Genomic DNA, 26,429 nt, shown 5'->3' with positions numbered 1-26,429 from the left:
GTCAGCCGAGGAGCCGGAGCACTGCAGTGTGTTGACTTATGTGTCGGTTGATGATGGCCCAGGCCGCGATGCGACGAGCCCCAGGCCGCGATGAGACGAGCCCCAGGCCGCGATGAGACGAGCCCCAGGCCGCGATGAGACGAGCCCCAGGCCGCGATGAGACGAGCCCCAGGCCGCGATGAGACGAGCCCGGCGAGGCCCAGGCCGCGATGAGACGAGCCCGGCGAGGCCCAGGCCGCGATGAGACGAGCCCCAGGCCGCGATGCGATGAGACGAGCCCCAGGCCGCGATGCGATGAGACGAGCCCCAGGCCGCGATGAGACGAGCCCCAGGCCGCGATGCGATGAGCCCCAGGCCGCGATGCGATGCGCCAGGTGAGGCCCAGGCCGCGATGAGACGAGCCCCAGGCCGCGATGCGATGCGCCAGGTGAGGCCCAGGCCGCGATGAGACGAGCCCCAGGCCGCGATGCGATGAGACGAGCCCCAGGCCGCGATGCGATGAGACGAGCCCCAGGCTGCGATGAGACGAGCCCCGGGCTGCGATGAGACGAGCCCCGGGCCGCGATGAGACGAGCCCCGGGCCGCGATGAGACGAGCCCCGGGCCGCGATGCGACGAACCCCGGGCCGCGATGCGACGAACCCCGGGCCGCGATGCGACGAGCCCCGGGCCGCGATGAGACGAGCCCCGGGCCGCGATGAGACGAGCCCCGGGCCGCGATGAGACGAGCCCCGGGCCGCGATGAGACGAGCCCCGGGCCGCGATGAGACGAGCCCCGGGCCGCGATGAGACGAGCCCCGGGCCGCGATGAGACGAGCCCCGGGCCGCGATGAGACGAGCCCCGGGCCGCGATGAGACGAGCCCCGGGCCGCGATGAGACGAGCCCGGCGAGGCCCAGGCCGCGATGAGACGAGCCCCAGGCCGCGATGCGATGAGACGAGCCCCAGGCTGCGATGAGACGAGCCCCAGGCTGTGATGCGACGAGCCCCAGGCCGCGATGCGATGCGCCAGGTGAGGCCCAGGCCGCGATGCGACGAACCCCGGGCCGCGATGCGACGAGCCCCAGGCCGCGATGAGACGAGCCCGGCGAGGCCCAGGCCGCGATGAGACGAGCCCCAGGCCGCGATGAGACGAGCCCGGCGAGCCCCAGGCTGCGATGAGACGAGCCCCAGGCCGCGATGCGATGAGACGAGCCCCAGGCTGTGATGCGACGAGCCCCAGGCCGCGATGCGATGAGACGAGCCCCAGGCCGCGATGCGATGAGACGAGCCCCAGGCCGCGATGAGACGAGCCCCAGGCCGCGATGAGACGAGCCCGGCGAGGCCCAGGCCGCGATGAGACGAGCCCCAGGCCGCGATGAGACGAGCCCCAGGCCGCGATGCGACGAACCCCGGGCCGCGATGCGACGAGCCCCAGGCCGCGATGAGACGAGCCCCAGGCCGCGATGAGACGAGCCCGGCGAGGCCCAGGCCGCGATGAGACGAGCCCCAGGCCGCGATGAGACGAGCCCGGCGAGCCCCAGGCTGCGATGAGACGAGCCCCAGGCCGCGATGCGATGAGACGAGCCCCAGGCTGCGATGAGACGAGCCCCAGGCTGTGATGCGACGAGCCCCAGGCCGCGATGCGATGAGACGAGCCCCAGGCCGCGATGCGATGAGACGAGCCCCAGGCCGCGATGAGACGAGCCCCAGGCCGCGATGAGACGAGCCCGGCGAGGCCCAGGCCGCGATGAGACGAGCCCCAGGCCGCGATGAGACGAGCCCCAGGCCGCGATGCGATGAGACGAGCCCCAGGCCGCGATGAGACGAGCCCCAGGCTGTGATGCGACGAGCCCCAGGCCGCGATGCGATGCGCCAGGTGAGGCCCAGGCCGCGATGCGACGAGCCCCAGGCCGCGATGCGACGAGCCCCAGGCCGCGATGCGACGAGCCCCAGGCCGCGATGAGACGAGCCCCAGGCCGCGATGCGACGAGCCCCAGGCCGCGATGCGACGAGCCCCAGGCCGCGATGCGACGAGCCCCAGGCCGCGATGAGACGAGCCCGGCGAGGCCCAGGCCGCGATGAGACGAGCCCGGCGAGGCCCAGGCCGCGATGAGACGAGCCCGGCGAGGCCCAGGCCGCGATGAGACGAGCCCGGCGAGGCCCAGGCCGCGATGAGACGAGCCCGGCGAGGCCCAGGCCGCGATGAGACGAGCCCGGCGAGGCCCAGGCCGCGATGAGACGAGCCCGGCGAGGCCCAGGCCGCGATGAGACGAGCCCGGCGAGGCCCAGGCCGCGATGAGACGAGCCCGGCGAGGCCCAGGCCGCGATGCGACGAGCCCGGCGAGGCCCAGGCCGCGATGCGACGAGCCCGGCGAGGCCCAGGCCGCGATGCGACGAGCCCCAGGCCGCGATGAGACGAGCCCCAGGCCGCGATGAGACGAGCCCCAGGCCGCGATGAGACGAGCCCCAGGCCGCGATGAGACGAGCCCGGCGAGGCCGTGATACATTTCCAGTTGCCGCTCGTCTCCAGACTAATCAGTATTTCGTTTTCATGTTTATTATTGGAGAAAATCTACAGATTAATTTTAGCCGGTAAACGGAGCCGGCGACACAAGCGGGAGGCGATTCTGCCTCGTAAAACAAAAGCTGATTCAATTAAGACGCCGTCTGAAAACGCGATTGGGATCCGATTATTTACTGAGGGAAATGAGTTCTGCAATGAGACGAGCGGCGGCTCCAGACGGCGGCGATATCCGCGAGTTCTCCGCCGCCATGTTTGCATTTTATTTCCATTCCGTCCAAATCAGACGAGGAAAATTGAAAAAGTGAATTATTTCCGACTAATCTCCAAACACCAGAGACGACGCCGGGGCCCGATGGGGAAGGTTATTGTCTCCTGTCTGGTGCGACCGGCGGCGAATCCAGCAGTAATAATATAATCACTGAGGTCTGCCATCTCTGGCGGTTTGTGGAACTACAACTTCCAGCATGCCCTGGCAGCCGAGGTCCATCGGGTCCTAATGGCCGTATGAAGTTCTGCAGCTTTGTTACACACGTTCCTGAATTCTCACCATCTCGGTTTGCTGTCAGTGAGTGGAAACGTTCTTGGTTCACAAGATCTCACAGCTGAGGGTCTGGTACAGTGGATCGGTGCCAGCGCAGCCCAGATCTCCAGCTCCTGTGTGCGCAGGACTGGCTCAGTCCATTCACTGACAGCAAGCAGAAACCTTACAGAAGGTGACGAGCTCCACAACCATGGGCTTTCTCCTTCAGACTTTCTCACCTTCCGATCTTCTTTGAATTCGTCCGCTGCCGTCGTAAAATCAGGAATGGAGTTTTTGCAGTGAGGACACCCTGAAAAACAAGACGACGATGAGGAGGATTATTACACGGCAGCAAACGCAACAGGAGGGACCCACAGGAGCCTTATTTTTACTTGCATCACTTTCTAGCAGCCTGCAGTGTAAAGAATGGAGGTTTCACTCTGGTCGCCATCGGAATGTCATCACTTTCTGGGCTGTACCAATATACGGCCGGGAGGGGATTAGTCAGCGGAGGATTTATTCTTAAAATAAAACTCAAGAAATGTGTGCACAGCCCTGGAAATACCATGATAACCGCCATTCTTTACACTGCAGGCTGCCTCCAGGGAACTGGAAAGGAACATAATTACACATTATATGACTTAAAAAGACCACATTTCAAGAGAAGGTATAGTCAGGAGACCCTGGCCACCCACGTGTCCTGCAGCGCCCTCCGCAGGGTATATGTGGTATTACATGGCGGCTCTCCATCTGGTCCACAGAGGACACGGGACGTTCCCAATCTCCACATGCGCTTCGCTGATTGGACGCTGATCGCTCCTGACAGCGGATCCTTCACGTTGGGTCAAGGGGTGAAAACATCTGACCCGTCCTGAGCCGCCGACACACGAGGGCGCGGTGACAGCGCCGAGGCGCTCACGTCCCAAACAAGTCCCTGTAATCACGCTGCCGACGGCCCGCGGAGAACGGACGGCGCTAATCAGGGAACAAAGGAGGATCCGAGCCGCGCCATCATTGTGAATGCCGTTTATTGGGAGAGGGCGACGCGGGGTTAATGCCGTTCTCCATGAACAAGAAAGAAGAGGGAGAGAAGAACCATTTGTTACAATGTATCGGTGCAGTAACTCACACCCGGCGGATACATTTCATCACTGATACATTGTAATTTAGTTACTGAACCTAAATTAATCCCTTTTTCCCTAAAACATAAATATACACCGAGCCGGCACGGAGGCCGCACGGAGCAGTCGGGCCGCGTTCACACGTAGCGTAAATACTGCGACTCTTCTACATTTAATATTTCAAGCACAATGGATGAGACGTGGAAGCCCCGGGTGATGAACGGAGGAGGGTCTTTGTGGAGTTTTTTTCTCTACAGATTTTTAGGAGAAGCCGGAAAAGAAAAAAAAAGGATCTAAAGCATTTCTGTATTAAAAATAAAAAGCATAAAAAAAAAAAAAAAGCTTCTTCAAATCTGCACCAAAAATGCATCAACTAGAGAGGGGAAAATGCAGCAAAAAAAAGGAAAAATGCAATAACCTGATTGTTCTTGAGTGTTTTGTTGCAGAAAAGATAGAATATAACCTGCAGATAAAGAGCAGCAGAAAAACGCAGCCCTTCCGCTGTGTGAACACGGCCTTGTACAGGGGCCTCTGATCACTGCGGTTTAACCAGTTAGATGCTGCTGTCAATCACTGGGGTGTTGGTGCGTGTAGGGGCTCCCATCGCCAACGCCCCACTCCATCCAATGATATCATGGGGGGGCAGGTCAGCCCCTGAGGGTCTACTCCCATCAAAATATACATTTTTTACACCGAACATTAAAAACGCCCAAAAATCCGGAATTGATGTTTTTTAGTTAAAAAAAAAAATCAAAGGGTCATTATTTAACCCTTTCGCAACCCTGGGATTTTCCGTTTTTTTGCATTTTCGTTTTTTGCTCCCCTTGTTCCCAGAGCGTTTTTATTTTTTGGTCAATATGGCCGTGTGAGGGCTTATTTTTTGCGGGACGAGTTGTACTTTTGAACGACATCACTGGTTTTACCATATCGTGTACGGGAAAACGGGAAAAAAAATCCAAGTGCAGTGAAATTGCAAAAAAAAGTGCAATACCACAGATGTTTTTTTTTTTTTTTTTTAACACGCTCACTGAATGCTAAAACTGAGCTGCCATTATTATTCTCCAGGTTATTACGAGTTCGTAGACACCAAACATGTACAGGTTCTTTTTTGTTTAAGTGGTGAAAAAAAATTCCAAAGTTTGCTAAAAAAGAAGACAAAAAAAAAAAGAAAGCGCCATTTTCCAAGACCCGTAGCATCTACATTTTTCGGGATCTGGGGCCGGGTGAGGGCTTATTTTTTGTGCGCCGAGCTGAAGTTTTTATTGATACCATTTTGGGGTAGATTCGATGTTTTGATCGCCTGTTATTGCAATCTTGCGGCGACCAAAAAACGTAATTCTGGCGTTTCGAATTTTTTTCTCGTTACGCCGTTTACCGATCGGATTAATTATTTTTTTATATTGATAGGTCGGGCGATTCTCTACGCAGCGATACCAAATATGTGTATGTAGGGTTCGTTTTTTATTTTGAATGGGGCGAAAGGGGGATGATTTAAACTTTTATATATTTTTTTAATATTTTTAAAACCATTTTTTTTTTCACTTTTTGCTTGCTTCTATACATAGGCGGATTATAATGAGGGCAATCCGGGCTACTGCCCGGGGCCCCGAGGCTCCGGGCGTGGTGTCTAATGCCGGATTGCCCCCATTATATGTGCGGGCCGCCGCGGCACATGCCGGTAGCAGTGGGCTTCTTCATCGACCGGGCCAGCACTGCAGCAGTTAACTTCCCTGTGCTGGCCCGGCCGCGTCACTGTGTGTGTGTGTGTGTGTGTGTGTGTGTGTGTGTGTGTGTGTGTGTGTGTGTGTGTGTGTGTGTGTGTGTGTGTGTGTGTGTGTGTGTGTGTGTGTGTGTAGGCAGATATCATTGTGTGATGTCTGTTTATATGTATTTTTGTGTTTCAAATGTGTTTATGCGTGTCTGTATATGTTTGTGTGTGTGCGTGACTGCGTGCGGCCTCCTGCTGAGTATAGTTGGCGCCGTGTGGCCTCCTGCTGTCTCGGGGGGGGGGGGGCGCCGTGCGGCCTCCCACTATGTATAGATGGCGCCGTGCGGCCTCCTGCTGTGTAGAGATGGCGCCGTGCGGCCCCCTGCTGCGTAAAGATGGCGCCGTGCGGCCCACTGCTGCGTATAGATGGCGCCTTGCGGCCCCCTGCTGCGTATAGATGGCGCCTTGCGGCCCCCTGCTGCGTATAGATGGCGCCTTGCGGCCTCCCGCTGAGTACAGATGGCGCCGTGCGGCCTCCCGCTGTGTACAGATGGCGCCGTGCGGCCTCCCGCTGTGTATAGATGGCTACGTGCGGCCTCCCGCTGTGTATAGATGGCGCCGTGCGGCCTCCCGCTGTGTATAGATGGCGCCGTGCGGCCTCCCGCTGTGTATAGATGGCTACGTGCGGCCTCCCGCTGTGTATAGATGGCTACGTGCGGCCTCCCGCTGTGTATAGATGGCTACGTGCGGCCTCCCGCTGTGTATAGATGGCTACGTGCGGCCTCCCGCTGTGTATAGATGGCTACGTGCGGCCTCCCGCTGTGTATAGATGGCTACGTGCGGCCTCCCGCTGTGTATAGATGGCTACGTGCGGCCTCCCGCTGTGTATAGATGGCTACGTGCGGCCTCCCGCTGTGTATAGATGGCTACGTGCGGCCTCCCGCTGTGTATAGATGGCTACGTGCGGCCTCCCGCTGTGTATAGATGGCTACGTGCGGCCTCCCGCTGTGTATAGATGGCTACGTGCGGCCTCCCGCTGTGTATAGATGGCTACGTGCGGCCTCCCGCTGTGTATAGATGGCTACGTGCGGCCTCCCGCTGTGTATAGATGGCTACGTGCGGCCTCCCGCTGTGTATAGATGGCTACGTGCGGCCTCCCGCTGTGTATAGATGGCTACGTGCGGCCTCCCGCTGTGTATAGATGGCTACGTGCGGCCTCCCGCTGTGTATAGATGGCTACGTGCGGCCTCCCGCTGTGTATAGATGGCTACGTGCGGCCTCCCGCTGTGTATAGATAGCTACGTGCGGCCTCCCGCTGTGTATAGATGGCTACGTGCGGCCTCCCGCTGTGTATAGATGGCTACGTGCGGCCTCCCGCTGTGTATAGATGGCTACGTGCGGCCTCCCGCTGTGTATAGATGGCTACGTGCGGCCTCCCGCTGTGTATAGATGGCTACGTGCGGCCTCCCGCTGTTTATAGATGGCTACGTGCGGCCTCCCGCTGTGTATAGATGGCTACGTGTGCTCAATATTGAGTCATACAATTAATGTAAGGCTATGTGCCCACGATACAGAAATGTTTCGGATTTTTTTTGAGCGTTTCTGCATCTCCCTGGCAGAAAAAACGCATGCGGATTGTACATGCGGATTGCGCATGCGGATTGTACATGCGGATTGTACATGCGTTTTTCCTGTCAGGGACATGCGGATGTGAAGCGTTCTTCACATGCATTTCCGCATGCGGGTTGACAAGCGATTTTAGCATCACTTGGAAAGTGCTTGACAACTTGGTCACACTATATAAATCCATGCAACCGGCAACCGGCATATATAGTGTGACCGAAAGAATGGTAAAAAATAAAAAATATATACTTATCTTCTGATGGCCTGCCGACGTCAGCGGTCGCGTGACCCGTCACATGACTAAATGACGTCACGGCAGGTCCTTTTCAGACCATTGCGAGCTGCCGGCAAGCCAGGACGCATCGGATAAAGACACCGGGGGCCATCAGAAGGTAAGTGTAATATTTTTTATTTTATTCTTTTTTTTACAGGTTCTATGGTCCCCGAGTCTTGATGAGTCTCCGGTCCTCCACACCCGGGTACCATCCGCACATTGAAACGCATGTTATCCGCATGTACAGATGCAGGGATGCGGATTCCATGAGTTCCAATGCAAGTCAATGGCGGCAAAAACGCCGCGCTTCCGCAAAATAATTGGTAGTGCTGCGGATTTTTCCACAATGATAATCCGCAGCGGAAATTTCCACAGCATGTGCACAGAACATGTGGATTATTATTGGGGAACATGGCAGACCTTCTACCAAGCGTTTTTTAAGTGTTTCTGCAGCGGAATTGCTTAAAAAACGCATCGTGGGCACACAGCCTAAAAAAAAATATTAGAATTAATATTGTGCCAAATTAATTTCACGTGAACTATCACATGATCTATCACAGCATGTGACATGTCACGTGATAAATCAGGTGTGTGTGTGTGTGTGGGGGGGGCCCGCCCCTTCTAAACTGCCCGGGGCCCTTGCTACTCTTAATCCACCCCTGCTTCTATAGTCTCCATAGGAGATTAGAAGCAGCACTTGTCTGATCGCCTCTGCTACATACAGGGGATGAGTAGATCCCCTGTATGCAGCAGAAATGCTCCTGTGCTATGAGCGCCGACCACTAGGTGGCGCTCATAGCGATCAGCACATGACAACCACAGGGGTCTGCTGCAGACCCAGGGTTGTCATGACCACCCATCGGTGACCCGTGATCACGTGATGGGGTCACCGATGGGCGGGGTAAGTGACGCGTTTCCGGCGCAGCGCTGTTAAATGCCGCTGTCAGAGATTGACAGCGGCATTTAACATGTCAACAGCCGCGGGTGGATCGCACTCGTCTAAAGGACGCTGTAGAAAAACAAAACTCAATGGCGGAATCGCAAGAATACAAACTCTCCTGTAAGAAAGGGAGAACACGAAAAATGCAAATACAGTAAACTGCCTGGTAATGAAGAGATTAAAGTCGCCCCGTTCACTGACAGGAGGCAGAGGTCTCGACAATGGATGACCTGGGGCAGGCGGCTGGCTCTGCACAGTAAGAGGTTAATACTTCTGTGGAGAGTAAATATCATCCGGACAAATCCGCTTACAATTTATCACAGATGGTGTAATTGATGATGAGCGTGGTTTAGCGCAGACGGCTGCTCTGCACGCGCGTTGGCGGGGGCTGCTCTGCACGCGCGTTGGCGGGGGCTGCTCTGCACGCGCGTCATGTCCGCCGCTTTGCTCGGGGCAGATAATCTGCTTATATGAAGCCTCCGGCAGACGAGGACGCCGCGCCGATTCTATTTGTTCGCTTCTTATCAGGCAAAATGCAAATCCACAAAGAAATAAAACAAACGCGACAAGATAGGAGGAGGCGCGAGCGGCTGTGATAACTGCCAATCTGCTACGCCACGGAGATTACGGGGCAGGAGATAATAAAGAGAGGAGAGGGGGCAGGGACATTCCCGAAGCAAAAGGACCCGACACAGAACAGAAGTCCAGCAATGTGGCGGAGTCGGCGGCCGTCGAGATCACAACCCCCAATATCCTCTGAGCAGGCAGGAGACAGTGAGGGCTGTAAATGGCGCTCGCTCTGCATCTTTAGGAGTAAATATTCACATATAAAGGACGACTGGCATAAAAACTGCGCCAAAAAAAGTGCAAAATGTGAACTTCGCTTTCTCCAAGAGTCGGAACTTTTATCTTATCTTTGTCTTGTTTTTCCGTCGGTGGAGCTAATCGAGGGCCTGATTTGTGGGGGGATGGACGATGCGGCGACTAAACGCAACTCTGCCATTTTATTTACGGCGTTTACCACAATTAATTCTATGTTTCCATAGATCGGACATTAACAGACGCGACGATATCGGATGTTTCCTTATTATTAAAGAGGGAGATGAGGGGAGAAGTGAATTTCTAGACATTATTTCCAGATTGTAAGAACTTTCTTATTAGAACTTTACATTTTCCTCCCCTCGGGGATCAGGACCCTGCGATCGTTTGATCTCTTGTTCCGTATATGAAGACATTCTCTAATGAGGCCATAGGCTGCGCTTCATGGGACGACCAAGATGGCAGCCATGGGGGGGTGTCAGCAGGCCCCCCCGCTGCCATGATAACCCATCAGCCCCCCACAACCATGCCGCAGGGGGCCGATGGCAGCCAGTGCACGGCCAAACACTGACAATGGCGCTCTTTATATGCAGCGGTCAGTGATTGACAACAGCATGTAAATAGTTAAACAGCAAGTAAGAAGTCAACAAGGCCTCAATCACTTGGATGAAGATGTGCTGCGGCTGCTCTGCACAGAGGGTGATGCTCTGCAGAGTAATGCAGCATGGCCTTCTCATTATGCAGATGTGCTGCGGTTGCTCTGCACAGAGGGTGATGCTCTGCAGAGTAATGCAGCATAGCCTTCTCATTATGCAGATGTGCTGCGGTTGCTCTGCACAGAGGGTGATGCTCTGCAGAGTAATGCAGCATGGCCTTCTCGTTATGCAGGAGATGTGCTGCGGTTGCTCTGTACAGAGGGTGATGCTCTGCAGAGTAATGCAGCATGGCCTTCTCGTTATGCAGATGTGCTGCGGTTGCTCTGCACAGTGGCTGATGCTCTGCAGAGTAATGCAGCATGGCCTTCTCATTATGCAGATGTGCTGTGGTTGCTCTGCACAGAGGGTGATGCTCTGCAGAGTAATGCAGCATGGCCTTCTCATTATGCAGATGTGCTGCGGTTGCTCTGCACAGAGGTTGATGCTCTGCAGAGTAATGCAGCATGGCCTTCTCATTATGCAGATGTGCTGCGATTGCTCTGCACAGAGGGTGATGCTCTGCAGAGTAATGCAACATGGCCTTCTCGTTATGCAGATGTGCTGCGGTTGCTCTGCACAGTGGCTGATGCTCTGCAGAGTAATGCAGCATGGCCTTCTCATTATGCAGATGTGCTGCGGTTGCTCTGCACAGTGGCTGATGCTCTGCAGAGTAACGCAGCACCGTCTTTACTTGGATGGAGCAGAACTCCTCAGCGCGGTGGTGCAGGGGGAGAAGATGCGCAGCTCTGCATCGGACATCCGATCTGATGGGAAATGCCGGAGACCGTACAGACGGGAAACCACCTTATAAAGCAGGAGATCTTACACGGGGCGTAGAACATGACGAGCGCGTGCTTCTTCTTCTTCAGCGTCTCCCTGAAGTCGTCTCCCAGGAGGTGGAGGACACTCGATGTCTTCTCTTCCCAGGCCGGCTCTGGAGGAGGCGGAGCCTCGGGGCTGCGACAAACACAAGTCACATGATTTACGGAGTCACATGACTGCACACAGCGCTAGTCTGACGCATCACCTACTTGTGCATGAACTCCAGGATCTTCTGCTCGGAGCGCAGGTGCGGCACCGTGTACTTCTCCTCTCCGTCCTCAAAGTACTTCAAGGTGGGAAATCCTGAGACGTGGAACCTCTCGGCCAGAGACCGATGCACGGTGGCGTCCACAGCCGCTAACACCCCGGAGCCCTGAAACAAGAGGACGGTCAGCGATAACGGGGTACAGAACTATGATAATGGCGGTGGGGTGCGCAGGGCCCGACACGGGGGCGGTGGGGTGCGCAGGGCCCGACACGGGGGCGGTGGGGTGCGCAGGGCCCGACACTCCTTCCTTTTAAGTAACCAGATTAAGTAGCCCCCAATATTCCGTTCATGAACTACGACCCCCATGCGGCAGGACTCTGATCCGCTCGGCTGCAGCAGGTAATGTGGCGTTAATCACATAAATGGATAAAACCTTTTGATGAGAATCTATATGATTTATGCAAAATCGTTTCTCGCCAAGCCGACCCCTGAACCTTTATTCTGCTGCGATCAGATACTGCGGCTCGCAGACGCGTTTCGCTGCCTGTTTTCTCTAAATATGATAAGTTTAATTAATCCTAATGGTAAACACTTCTAAGAAACACGACTCTCAGCCGACATTTGGCACAAACAGCGAATTATCAATCAGCCGGAGCTCAACTCCTCCAGGATCTCCGCAGACGACGCGATTCAGTCTCATGTCTGAAGCATCAGGAGGAAACAATGCAGAAATTAGGAAATAATTACACAGAGGTGAGGACAAATCACGAGAGCAGGAATCATGCAAAATGGCCCAAATATACCAGACCCGAGTACACCGACAGCAACGACCACCAATGTATATAGAGTATCCTCAGCTTTATATAGAACAAAGCTACATTTCAAACAGAGTTACATCCTGTATTATACTCCAGAGCTGCACTCACTATACTGCTGGTGCAGTCACTGTGTACATACATTACATTACTGATCCTGAGTTACATCCTGTATTATACCCCAGAGCTGCACTCACTATTCTGCTGGTGCAGTCACTGTGTACATACATTACATTACTGATCCGGAGTTACCTCCTGTATTATACTCCAGAGTTGCACTCACTATTCTGCTGGTGCAGTCACTGTGTATATACATTACATTACTGATCCTGAGATACATCCTGTATTATACTCCAGAGCTGCACTCACTATTCTGCTGGGGCAGTCACTGTGTACATACATTACATTACTGATCCTGAGTTACATCCTGTATTATACTCCAGAGCTGCACTCACTATTCTGCTGGGGCAGTCACTGTGTACATACATTATATTACTGATCCTGAGTTACATCCTGTATTATACCCCAGAGCTGCACTCACTATTCTGCTGGTGCAGTCACTGTGTACATACATTACATTACTGATCCTGAGTTACATCCTGTATTATACTCCAGAGCTGCACTCACTATTCTGCTGGGGCAGTCACTGTGTACATACATTATATTACTGATACCGAGTTACATCCTGTATTATACTCCAGAGCTGCACTCACTATTCTGTTGGTGCAGTCACTGTGTACATACATTACATTACTGATCCTGAGTTACCTCCTGTATTATACTCCAGAGTTGCACTCACTATTCTGCTGGTGCAGTCACTGTGTATATACATTACATTACTGATCCTGAGATACATCCTGTATTATACTCCAGAGCTGCACTCACTATTCTGCTGGGGCAGTCACTGTGTACATACATTACATTACTGATCCTGAGTTACATCCTGTATTATACTCCAGAGCTGCACTCACTATTCTGCTGGGGCAGTCACTGTGTACATACATTATATTACTGATACCGAGTTACATCCTGTATTATACTCCAGAGCTGCACTCACTATTCTGTTGGTGCAGTCACTGTGTACATACATTACATTACTGATCCTGAGTTACCTCCTGTATTATACTCCAGAGTTGCACTCACTATTCTGTTGGTGGAGTCACTGTGTACATACATTACATTACTGATCCTGAGTTACCTCCTGTATTATACTCCAGAGCTGCACTCACTATTCTGCTGGTGCAGTCACTGTGTATATACATTACATTACTGATCCTGAGATACATCCTGTATTATACTCCAGAGCTGCACTCACTATTCTGCTGGGGCAGTCACTGTGTACATACATTACATTACTGATCCTGAGTTGTATCCTGTATTATACTCCAGAGCTGCACTCACTTTTCTGCTGGTGCAGTCACTGTGTACATACATTACATTACTGATCCTGAGTTACCTCCTGTATTATACTCCAGAGCTGCACTCACTATTCTCCTGGTGCAGTCACTGTGTACATACATTACATTACTGATCCTGAGTTACATCCTGTATTATACTCCAGAGCTGCACTCACTATTCTGCTGGTGCAGTCACTGTGTACATACATTACATTACTGATCCTGAGTTACATCCTGTATTATACTCCAGAGCTGCACTCACTATTCTGCTGGTGCAGTCACCCTGCACATACATTACATTACTGATCCTGAGTTACATCCTGTATTATACTCCAGAGCTGCACTCACTATTCTGCTGGTGCAGTCACTGTGTACATACATTACTGATCCTGAGTTACATCCTGTATTATACTCCAGAGCTGCACGCACTATTCTGCTGGTGCAGTCACTGTGTACATACATTACATTACTGATCCTGAGTTACATCCTGTATTATACTCCAGAGCTGCACTCACTATTCTGCTGGTGCAGTCACTGTGTACATACATTACATTACTGATCCTGAGTTACATCCTGTATTATACTCCAGAGCTGCACTCACTATTCTGCAGGTGCAGTCACTGTGTACATACATTACATTACTGATCCTGAGTTACATCCTGTATTATACTCCAGAGCTGCACTCACTATTCTGCTGGTCCAGTCACTGTGTACATACATTACTGATCCTGAGTTACATCCTGTATTATACTCCAGAGCTGCACTCACTATTCTGCTGGTGCAGTCACTGTGTACATACATTACTGATCCTGAGTTACATCCTGTATTATACTCCAGAGCTGCACGCACTATTCTGCTGGTGCAGTCACTGTGTACATACATTACATTACTGATCCTGAGTTACATCCTGTATTATACTCCAGAGCTGCACTCACTATTCTGCTGGTGCAGTCACTGTGTACATACATTACATTACTGATCCTGAGTTACATCCTGTATTATACTCCAGAGCTGCACTCACTATTCTGCAGGTGCAGTCACTGTGTACATACATTACATTACTGATCCTGAATTACATCCTGTATTATACTCCAGAGCTGCACTCACTATTCTGCTGGTGCAGTCACTGTGTACATACATTACATTACTGATCCTGAGTTACATCCTGTATTATACTCCAGAGCTGCACTCACTATTCTGCTGGTGCAGTCACTGTGTACATACATTACATTACTGATCCTGAGTTACATCCTGTATTATACTCCAGAGCTGTACTCACTATTCTGCTGGTCCAGTCACTGTGTACATACATTACATTACTGATCCTGAGTTACATCCTGTATTATACTCCAGAGCTGCACTCACTATTCTGCTGGTGCAGTCACTGTGTACATACATTACATTACTGATCCTGAGTTACCTCCTGTATTATACTACAGAGCTGCACTCACTATTCTGCTGGTGCAGTCACTGTGTACATACATTACATTACTGATCCTGAGTTACATCCTGTATTATACTCCAGAGCTGCACTCACTATTCTGCTGGTGCAGTTACTGTGTACATACATTACATTACATTACTGATCCTGAGTTACCTCCTGTATTATACTCCAGAGCTGCACTCACTATTCTGCTGGTGCAATCACTGTGTACATACATTACATTACTGATCCTGAGTTACATCCTGTATTATACTCCAGAGCTGTACTCACTATTCTGCTGGTCCAGTCACTGTGTACATACATTACATTACTGATCCTGAGTTACATCCTGTATTATACTCCAGAGCTGCACTCACTATTCTGCTGGTGCAGTCACTGTGTACATACATTACATTACTGACCCTGAGTTACATCCTGTATTATACTCCAGAGCTGCACTCACTATTCTGCTGGTGCAGTCACTGTGTACATACATTACATTACTGACCCAGAGTTACATCCTGTATTATACTCCAGAGCTGCACTCACTATTCTGCTGGTGCAATCACTGTGTACATACATTACATTACTGATCCTGAGTTACATCCTGTATTATACTCCAGAGCTGCACTCACTATTCTGCTGGTCCAGTCACTGTGTACATACATTACATTACTGATCCTGAGTTACATCCTGTATTATACTCCAGAGCTGCACTCACTATTCTGCTGGTGCCGTCACTGTGTACATACATTACATTACTGATCCTGAGTTACCTCCTGTATTATACTCCAGAGCTGCACTCACTATTCTGCTGGTGCAGTCACTGTGTACATACATTACATTACTGATCCTGAGTTACATCCTGTATTATCCTCCAGAGCTGCACTCACTATTCTGCTGGTGCCGTCACTGTGTACATACATTACATTACTGATCCTGAGTTACATCCTGTATTATACTCCAGAGCTGCACTCACTATTCTGCTGGTGCAGTCACTGTGTACATACATTACATTACTGATCCTGAGTTACATCCTGTATTATCCTCCAGAGCTGTACTCACTATTCTGCTGGTGCAGTCACTGTGTACATACATTACATTACTGATCCTGAGTTACCTCCTGTATTATACTCCAGAGCTGCACTCACTATTCTGCTGGTGCAGTCACTGTACAGACATTACAGGAGGAGGTCATTGTAGCAGATGTATTATCTCATACGGTATAGCACAATCCAGGCTGACGCCTCCATTCACACAGGGACGTACAGCGTGTGACCATGTGCAGCAGTTGTGTGTGGACAGACGGCCACTCATGATTCCTTACACTTTCCTCGCGCAGGACGTCGGCCGCCTTTTCATAATCCGGCTTCATTTTCTTGCAATGTCCGCACCCTAAAGTAAAAAAACAAAAAGCACACAGTCCTCAGAGCCGCAGAGGAGCCGACTGACAACCGATACGACACAGATCACTGTGCGGGGTGTCAGGTTGTCGGCTGTAACTTTCTCAGGATGAGACACAACCACAGAGACTCGGGAGTTTATCACTGTAACAGGTGAGTTACCCTCAGGTCGTACGCGGTGGATGATTGGACAGTGGAAACGCGGGGACTAGAGCGGCTGCGACAGTCTCGGGTAGGTGACCCGACCCCGGCTGCGACAGTCTCGGGTAGGTGACCCGACCCCGGCTGCGACAGTCTCGGGTAGGTGACCCGACCCCGGCTGCGACAGTCTCGGGTAGGTGACCCGACCCCGGCTGCGACAGTCTCGGGTAGGTGACCCGACCCCGGCTGCGACAGTCTCGGGTAGGTGACCCGACCCCGGCTGCGACAGTCTCGGGTAGGTGACCCGACCCCGGCTGCGACAGTCTCGGGTAGGTGACCCGACCCCGGCTGCGACAGTCTCGGGTAGGTGACCCGACCCCGGCTGCGACAGTCTCAGGTAGGTGACCCGACCCCGGCTGCGACAGTCTCGGGTAGGTGACCCGACCCCGGCTGCGACAGTCCCGCAGCGCGAGCGGTGGCCGCATTGTTATCAGTAGATCTAAGATCAGCGGCGTCGGCAGCGTCACACAGAGCAGATTGTACAAGAGCGTGGAGGGGACTGAAACGAAGCCCAATCTGTACCAAAAATCTTCCTGCTCCCCCCAATACCCCGGAGTCCGGGCTCCTCCGTACTCCACATCTCCGATTGCTGTCAGTGAATAGAAACCTTATTGTTTGTGATCGGAGAGCCCAACTCCCATTCTGACCTTATACTTCTCACTGCTGGGGGTTGTTACACAAGGACTGAGGCATTGACAAGCAATGCTACATTGTAACAAACCCTCAGCTGTGGAATTATTGTGCCAGGACACATTTGTCAGTCTCAGGGTGGATTTCTATGGCTCTGGCAGCAGAGAATTTCATGAATTTTGTTTCCTGGCAGGTGAAGATTTTCATGAAAAGCAGAAATCAACGTCATTTTTTCAGCGGTAAATTGCAGGATTCTCATTCCGGAGCGTTTTACATGATGGAGCCGCAATCAAGGCACAAACCGTTCATTCACCGCAGGAAGAGAAATGCAAAAGAGGAGAAAAAAATTACCTGAAATTCCCAAAAATTGCTTTCTATTAAGTGGAGGAAAATCATGTGCCCCCCGCTGCAAACTGTGACTTATTCCTGCACATCCCCCACAGATCAGCGGCGTCACTTCTGCACCACAGGAGCCGATTCACAAAGGACTGGGATTTATAGGGTTTCCTATATGTATTTGGGGATTGAGCCTCTGCTGCAGCATGTCTGGGCATCGCTGCCATGCAGGAGTCTGGAAAAGCAGGATGGCATCAGATGCACAATAAGAAAGGCATGAAATGAACGAGACTTACATGGGGCGTAGAACATGACGAGCACAGACGGGTGATCCTGCACAAACTGATCAAAGTCCGCGTCGCTCAGGTGATGGACGGCGCTGTCCTGCTCCGACCATGGCACCTCCGGCTGCTCAGGCGCTGGAGCCTGAGGGCTGAAACAATAAGAGCAGCACTGCGTGGGTTAATAAAGTACAGACTGGCATGTCGAGGAGGCCGCTAAGGGCGGTCAGCGACGTCATGGAGGCCGCTGCGGGGGGGGCAGCGACGTCATGGAGGCCGCTGCGGGGGGAGCAGAGACGTCATGGAGGCCCCTGCGGGGGGGGGCAGAGACGTCATGGAGGCCGCTGCGGGGGGGGGCAGAGACGTCATGGAGGCCGCTGCGGGGGGGGGGGCAGAGACGTCATGGAGGCCGCTGCGGGGGGAGCAGAGACGTCATGGAGGCCCCTGCGGGGGGGGGCAGAGACGTCATGGAGGCCGCTGCGGGGGGGGGCAGAGACATCATGGAGGCCGCTGCGGGGGGGGGCAGAGACATCATGGAGGCCGCTGCGGGGGCGGGCAGCGACGTCATGGAGGCCGCTGCGGGGGCGGGCAGCGACGTCATGGAGGCCGCTGCGGGGGCGGGCAGCTACGTCATGGAGGCCGCTGCGGGGGCGGGCAGCTACGTCATGGAGGCCGCTGCGGGGGCGGGCAGCTACGTCATGGAGGCCGCTGCGGGGGCGGGCAGCTACGTCATGGAGGCCGCTGCGGGCGGTCAGCTACGTCATGGAGGCCGCTGCGGGCGGTCAGCTACGTCATGGAGGCCGCTGCGGGCGGTCAACTACGTCATGGAGGCCGCTGCGGGCGGTCAACTACGTCATGGAGGCCGCTGCGGGCGGTCAACTACGTCATGGAGGCCGCTGCGGGCGGTCAGCTACGTCATGGAGGCCGCTGCGGGCGGTCAGCTACGTCATGGAGGCCGCTGCGGGCGGTCAGCTATGTCATGGGGGCCGCTGCGGGCGGTCAGCTACGCCCGGCACTTATCAGATGCACCTTATGGTCAGGAGAGATCACAATCAGCGTGCGGTTGGTGATCGGCTTTAAGTCTACAGTTCTGTCATCAGCTCAACTCAGGAAACCGCAAACCACAGAATTGTAATGTGAGGGGAGCAGACGGTGAAAACCGCAAAACCCAGCGGCGACGGCCAGACCGTCAGCAATGATATTGTAACCTACCTGCCGCCGAGCAGTACTGCCGGGGGGCCCCTACCTGCCGCCGAGCCCTCCCCAGTCCAGAGACAGAGGACATTCATGTAAATCTACTCACTTTTTCAGCCAGTCGGCGATGTCTTTGGCTGTGGCTCCATACTTTTCAAAATTAAACTTGTACTTTCCTTTTCTGAAAAGAACAAGTAAAAATTATTTATGAGTTATAAGTCAGTGCAGAAATTGATACAATTCATTCTCTGAGAGCAGGGGCCGCGAGTGCAGATCATTCCCCCGGTGCAGGGGCCGCGAGTGCAGATCATTCCCCCGGTGCAGGGGCCGCGAGTGCAGATCATTCCCCCGGTGCAGGGGCCGCGAGTGCAGATCATTCCCCCGGTGCAGGGGCCGCGAGTGCAGATCATTCCCCCGGTGCAGGGGCCGCGAGTGCAGATCATTCCCCCGGTGCAGGGGCCGCGAGTGCAGATCATTCCCCCGGTGCAGGGGCCGCGAGTGCAGATCATTCCCCCGGTGCAGGGGCCGCGAGTGCAGATCATTCCCCCGGTGCAGGGGCCGCGAGTGCAGATCATTCCCCCGGTGCAGGGGCCGCGAGTGCAGATCATTCCCCCAGTGCAGGGGCCGCGAGTGCAGATCATTCCCCCAGTGCAGGGGCCGCGAGTGCAGATCATTCCCCCAGTGCAGGGGCCGCGAGTGCAGATCATTCCCCCAGTGCAGGGGCCGCGAGTGCAGATCATTCCCCCAGTGCAGGGGCCGCGAGTGCAGATCATTCCCCCAGTGCAGGGGCCGCGAGTGCAGATCATTCCCCCAGTGCAGGGGCCGCGAGTGCAGATCATTCCCCCAGTGCAGGGGCCGCGAGTGCAGATCATTCCCCCAGTGCAGGGGCCGCGAGTGCAGATCATTCCCCCAGTGCAGGGGCCGCGAGTGCAGATCATTCCCCCAGTGCAGGGGCCGCGAGTGCAGATCATTCCCCCAGTGCAGGGGCCGCGAGTGCAGATCATTCCCCCAGTGCAGGGGCCGCGAGTGCAGATCATTCCCCCAGTGCAGGGGCCGCGAGTGCAGATCACTCCCCCAGTGCAGGGGCCGCGAGTGCAGATCACTCCCCCAGTGCAGGGGCCACGAGGGCAGATCATTGCCCCCGTGCAGGGGCCACGAGTGCAGATCATTGCCCCCGTGCAGGGGCCACGAGTGCAGATCATTGCCCCCGTGCAGGGGCCACGAGTGCAGATCATTGCCCCCGTGCAGGGGCCACGAGTGCAGATCATTGCCCCCGTGCAGGGGCCACGAGTGCAGATCATTCCCCCCTGTGCAGGGGCCACGAGTGCAGATCATTCCCCCCTGTGCAGATCATTGCCCCCCAGTACATGGAGTCCAAGTGCAGGTTATTCTCACAATGACCACATTTCAGGAATACTTACTCAAAGTACAGCACGGTGGGGTAGCCCTTCACACTGTATTCTTCCTTCAGCCTCTCAAACTCTGGAGGGAAGACATTCATCCCGGCTAAGACCTGCAGGAGGGAGAAGCATACACTGGGGTCTATATCCGCTGTGTCTTCTGCAGCGTCCTATCACCCGGGCGCCATTGCTCATCAATCTCGGCTTCTTGTCAGACCGTCTTCATCTGGCTGTGGGTCTGGTACAATGTATCCTCTGTGTATAGACAATATCTGTCTGTGCAGAGATACAATGTATCACACCCATCAGATGAGGCTTTAGCTTTAGGACATCACAAGTTTATTCATTAAAGATCGGACAATTCTTTGCGTTTCCCTAAGCCGACAATCTGCTCCATCAGTGCCGACCTCGGCCACCGGTTGTCCTGTATTGTGGTGTCAGGACATGCTGGGAGCTGTAGTCCTATGCAAGTGCAGGGTCGCAGGCAGGCGCACCACCTTTAATAGCTTTCCCCTCTAGTTCCATGTAGACCCCTGGTGTAATCCTATGACTTCTGGCAGAGATGGCAGCACGACATTATTGCCGCCTCTTGTGAGGACGGGCTGTCAGCGACCATTTACACTTGCTTCTCAGCACCTGTCAGAGGACATCAGTGTCCGGAGCGAGAGCTGGTACCGGCTTGCATGTAGCTCCATAAATGCCCCGGCCCCAATTACTTCATATCAATAGGTCAGTCCCATGCAAGCAGAGAACTATCCCCGCTATCAGTACGACACGGCCGCCCTGCACTGCAGATTACTCACGTAGCTGCCCTTCAGATCGGAGGCCGCCTGCTGGTACGCCGGCATCAGCCGCTTACACACCCCGCACCCTGCAGGTGAGAGGAGCAACATGAAGCTGGCGAGGAGAGGAGCAACATGAAGCTGGCGAGGAGAGGAGCAACATGAAGCTGGCGAGGAGAGGAGCAACATGAAGCTGGCGAGGAGAGGAGCAACATGAAGCTGGCGAGGAGAGGAGCAACATGAAGCTGGCGAGGAGAGGAGCAACATGAAGCTGGCGAGGAGAGGAGCAACATGAAGCTGGCGAGGAGAGGAGCAACATGAAGCTGGCGAGGAGAGGAGCAACATGAAGCTGGCGAGGAGAGGAGCAACATGAAGCTGGCGAGGAGAGGAGAATAGAGGAAAAGAGGGGAGCAAAAAGGGGAGAGAGAAGAGGAGATGTACACAGAGGAAGGAGACTGATGAGAAGCTTGGGCGCCGTATACAGGAGAGTGATGGAGTAAGAGGAGGAGTACTTGGAGGAAGAGCAGAGAAAGAAGAGTACACAGATTAAGTGTAGACAGAAAAGAGAAGTACACAGAGGAAGAGGAGAAAGAAGAGAACACAGAGGGAGAGGAAAGGAAGAGAGAGAGATAAGAGAAGAAGTAGACAGGAGAGAGAAGAGTAGACAAAGGAGGGGAAGCGAGGCGGAGGACACGGAGATAAGACATATTGCTGAGCAGCGCTCCGCACATCACACACGGGAGACGGCAGCAGCTGACATATCACTCACATGGGGCGTAGAACATCACCAGCAGGGGGCGATCTTCCTTCTTCAGAAGCTTCCGGAAATCCTTCTCACTATCGATATGGACAATGTCTCTGGCGTCCGGATTCTCCTCCCACAGCGGCGCCCCCTCTGGATCTTTCAGAAAAGCCACCATGGACTGAAGGAAGGAGAAACATGAATATAAGCGACAGATCATCTGGAATATCTGACAATCTAGCACGGAAATTCCTGGAAAGCCGGGTTACAACCTGCAGTGCGGTGCTCACAAGGGGCTGTCGCTCCGCTCAGCAGCGATGTGGGACCGTCCTATGGTGTGAGATTTGTTATTGTCAGAGACTGGGCATCCAGGACACTTACCTTGTACGTGGTCGGTCTGTTGTACTCTGAGTGGAACGCACCGTCCCTACAAAACAAATCTAAGTGTAAAACTTAAGAATCAGATTGTCCTCCATGCTTTACACTGCAGTTGCACTCATTCAGCTGGGCTGGTGTGTATGAGAGCACAGAGATGTACAGGCACTCGCAATCAGGGGGAGCAGCCATTATCGCACAGGCCGCGGGGTACTGACTTGTAGTGCAGCAGCTCCACGCCGCCCGTCTTCGCGCCGGGGTCCACTTTCATCTTCTTACAGAGTTTCCTGCTCTCAGAGTCGCTGGAAATATTGAGAATAAAAAGGTAAGTGGTGCGAGCACATCCCAAAACACTTCAGATTGAGACCCTAGACCCAACCAAAGCTGCAATCACACTTCCATTAAAACCTCCATGAATCAATGAGTAACTTTGCTACAATTAATGTTTTATTATTCTTTGTCATGTCCTAAACACTAGTTACATCCAGAGCAGCATCCAGGAATGCGCAGGCGTCCCGACTGCTCTCAGGCTGCAGGTTCTGCTGCGCGGCGTCATGACAGATGTAGAGTTTATATCAGACGATACAGAAGGAAACGTAATGACCGGCAGCCCGCAGGAAGGAAAGCAGAAGGATAATGAATGCAGCTCTGGATGTGATCGGAGTATAAGACACCATGTAACCTCAGACGCCACAAGAAGCCGCTGGAGATAAATGCTGCCCACGGCAGCCGGCATCTTACCCGCAGTCAATCCACGATACAGTGGCTCTGCCCCGAACATCCTGCGCCACATCTGACAGCAACTTCAGCTGCCGCTCAGCAGCCTGGGCTACAAAACCCGGAACAAGGAACATTAAATAAAGTTTATTCACCAGAGCACTCCAGGAAAAAGACATGGGCACGAGGAGCAAATCTGTACGTAGTGAGCTCCCCCTAGTGGTGGCTGTATAAATCTGTATGTAGTGAGTTCCCCCTAGTGGTGGCTGTATAAATCTGTACGTAGTGAGCTTCCCCTAGTGGTGGCAGAATAAATCTGTATGTAGTGAGCTCCCTCTAGTGGTGGCTGTATAAATCTGTAAGTAGCGAGTTCCCTCTAGTGGTGACTGTATAAATCTGTATGTAGCGAGCTCCCCCTAGTGGTGACTGTATAAATCTGTATGTAGCGAGCTCCCCCTAGTGGTGGCTGTATAAATCTGTATGTAGCGAGCTCCCCCTAGTGGTGGCTGTATAAATCTGTATGTAGTGAGTTCCCCCTAGTGGTGGCTGTATAAATCTGTATGTAGTGAGCTTCCCCTAGTGGTGACTGTATAAATCTGTATGTAGTGAGCTCCCTCTAGTGGTGGCTGTATAAATCTGTATGTAGTGAGCTCCCCCTAGTGGTGACTGTATAAATCTGCATGTAGTGAGCTCCCTCTAGTGGTGGCTGTATAAATCTGTATGTAGTGAGCTCCCCCTAGTGGTGGCTGTATAAATCTGTATGTAGTGAGCTCCCCCTAGTGGTGACTGTATAAATCTGTATGTAGTGAGCTCCCTCTAGTGTTGGCTTTGAGAAGAATTTCATCATGTAACGATGCAGAGGCTTTGGAACTCTGATTCTATACAGGTAAATCATTACATTGGGGCTTCAGACCTGATATAAATGAAGGGTCTCTATTTCTGGGATTTGCATGCAGTGTTTGGCAGCCCCCGCAGGTCCCCGCTCCTTCCGGACCTCACCTGACTTGGAGTACAGCACCAGCACGTTATTGCGCGTGCGCAGAAGCTTCTTGAAGTCCTTGTGGTCGCTGATTTTTTCGATGAGTGGAGATATTTTTAACGCCAGGAGGATGGAAGGGAAGACGATCTGTAAGAGGAGCGGGAAATCAGGAGACGCCTTAGCCCGTACATAAGAGCTGAACACAATTATCAGTGTCAGTCCTCACTGCAGCTCTAGTATTGTAATCCTAACCAGCAAAGCCGAGATTATTAAATGGTGAATGGAGTCCAGTACGGCCGGCAGCGCTGTAATAACGATAGAGCGCAGTGCGCACTACCATACGACGCAGCGCCTGCAGCCAGCGCCGTCACCAGCACCCACCACAGTGAACATCACTGTCATTCGCAGCGACCCAGCAATCCGCACTGATGAAAGTCCAGATTAAAGGGGTCCAAAGCGATAAGTCTGCAGCCGCTCTGTGTGACTGCAGACTTATGAATCCCCCCAGGGCGCGCACGGTGCGCTACGAGAACTCACTGGTTACTCACCGGGACTGGAAGGCATGTATGCGTTATGTACACGCCTGGCCAGAACCCAACAAGTGGGCGTGGCCTCGTTCCACATATACCTCTAGTTGGCCACACCCACTGGACAGGGCGCAGCCTTGATCTATACAAGTGTATGGAGCGAGGCCACGCCCACTGCCCCGGAGTATGTATAACGCATACACACCCACCGGTCCCGGGTCTCATACAGGCACAGTGCGAGCTCAGGGGGGATTCATAGGTCTGCAGTCACACAGACGGACACAGAGGGGCTGCAGAGTTATCGATTTAGACCGGACAACCACTTTAAGGGCCAAAATGTTAATATTCTGGATATTTTATGGATTGCATGAATACTTTGTTTCTTCACTTCATCCCTTCGAGTGCAGAGTTTTCATATCTATATGAAAAGGGTTGATTGTGACTTGTAGGATTGCTACTCCCAATAGGTGGCGCTATAGAGTACAAGTCCTCTTTTTCTCTGAAGAGGCAATTGGCATATCTATGAGTCTTGGACCCCTACTCCAGCACCAAATCATCAACACGGAGTGACGCATATTATTACCACCTATCAATGTAGCGCCACCCCAACAGCGGATTAATTGTCAGTGCCATAAAGAGGTAATTTTCGGTTTTTCCCATAACCTCATGGACTGTTTGTATCTGGGGGTCTTTGGATCACTGACATCAGTCTCGGACCCCTGTGATGATTAGTTGCCAGGAGCCCAATTACAGGAAAACTCCTGACGGACGTTCCACACTGTTAAGCAGCCGCAGATTTCCAGCAATATGGGAAAGAAAAAAGGATCTCTACTGCCAGAAAGCATCACATAGTGCAGTGCCTCGGACAAGGTGTGAAAACATTAGAGATTTCACAAAAAAGTAAGTGCGGTCATCGTACTGTGGAGAGATTTGTCGTTGATATACAGCAGATGGGTTCGTGCCGGTAAAGGCCTAATGAGGAAGGTTCGTGCCGGTAAAGGCCTAATGAGGAAGGTTCGTGCCGGTAAAGGCCTAATGAGGAAGGTTCGTGCCGGTAAAGGCCTAATGAGGAAGGTTCGTGCCGGTAAAGGCCTAATGAGGAAGGTTCGTGCCGGTAAAGGCCTAATGAGGAAGGTTCGTGCCGATAAAGGCCTAATGAGGAAGGTTCGTGCCGATAAAGGCCTAATGAGGAAGGTTCGTGCCGATAAAGGCCTAATGAGGAAGGTTCGTGCCGATAAAGGCCTAATGAGGAAGGTTCGTGCCGATAAAGGCCTAATGAGGAAGGTTCGTGCCGATAAAGGCCTAATGAGGAAGGTTCCTGACAAATTCATCGGATTAAGAAAGCAGCTGCAAAAATCCCATTGCAAAGCAGCAGACAGGTATGTGAAGCTGCTGGAGCCTTCTAAATCTCAAGGTGTAGGATCCTCTAGAGGCTGCAGTTGTGCATAAACCTACTATTCGGCCGACCCTAAACAGTGCTCAAAAGCAGAGACGGCTGCAGTGGCCACGACAGACATGAAGACTCATTATAAACCAGCCATGCTTCCGGATGATGCCGTGTAACCCTGGATGGTGCAAATGGATGGAGTAGTGGATGGTCAAGGCTGCGATGTCAGGAAGGTGGTGGCGGAGTCATGTTTTGGGCTGGAATCATGGGGAGAGATGGTCGCCCCTTTAGGGTCCCTGAAGAAGTGAAAATGACCTCGGCAAAGTCTATAGAGTTTCTGACCGACCACTTTATTCCATGGTACAAAAAGGAGAACATTGAACCGCGCCGTCTGCCGCAAAATCCTCTCCATGCAGACAACGTCCCATCTCATACTGTAAAGAAACCTCCGAGTCATTAGCTGCTATGGATATAAAGAAGAGAAACTCACAGTGCGGCCACCAACCTCCCCTAACCTCTGCCATATTGAGAACCTTTGGAGTATCCTCAGCAGAAGATCTATGAAGGTGGAGGCCGATCACATCAGATCAGCAGCTCTGGGGGCGA

The 26,429-nt window shown here is 53.1% G+C and overlaps 1 protein-coding gene across 1 annotated transcript in view; it reads right to left on the bottom strand.

The window, feature by feature from the left end:
• Positions 1–26,429, bottom strand: part of PDIA5 (protein disulfide isomerase family A member 5) — a 43,460-nt gene that overhangs the window by 3,552 nt on the left and 13,479 nt on the right. Inside the window, exons 2-14 of the mRNA XM_073647522.1 lie at positions 23,930–24,056; positions 22,955–23,042; positions 22,432–22,515; positions 22,220–22,265; positions 21,866–22,019; positions 21,118–21,185; positions 20,336–20,427; positions 19,024–19,095; positions 17,736–17,872; positions 16,197–16,264; positions 11,236–11,399; positions 11,031–11,161; positions 3,264–3,334 (exon numbers count right to left, since the gene is read on the bottom strand). Coding sequence (XP_073503623.1) covers positions 3,264–3,334; positions 11,031–11,161; positions 11,236–11,399; positions 16,197–16,264; positions 17,736–17,872; positions 19,024–19,095; positions 20,336–20,427; positions 21,118–21,185; positions 21,866–22,019; positions 22,220–22,265; positions 22,432–22,515; positions 22,955–23,042; positions 23,930–24,056 — 1,302 coding nt within the window. The remainder of the gene's footprint in view (positions 1–3,263; positions 3,335–11,030; positions 11,162–11,235; positions 11,400–16,196; positions 16,265–17,735; positions 17,873–19,023; positions 19,096–20,335; positions 20,428–21,117; positions 21,186–21,865; positions 22,020–22,219; positions 22,266–22,431; positions 22,516–22,954; positions 23,043–23,929; positions 24,057–26,429) is intronic.

The sequence above is a fragment of the Phyllobates terribilis genome, unplaced genomic scaffold, assembly GCF_046119375.1.
Source record: "Phyllobates terribilis strain yellow unplaced genomic scaffold, ASM4611937v1 Scaffold_9__5_contigs__length_417890890, whole genome shotgun sequence".
In the NCBI taxonomy this organism is placed as follows: domain Eukaryota; kingdom Metazoa; phylum Chordata; class Amphibia; order Anura; family Dendrobatidae; genus Phyllobates; species Phyllobates terribilis.
The sequence above is the reverse complement of the archived record's forward strand: the minus strand, read 5'-3'. Positions and strand labels throughout refer to the sequence as shown.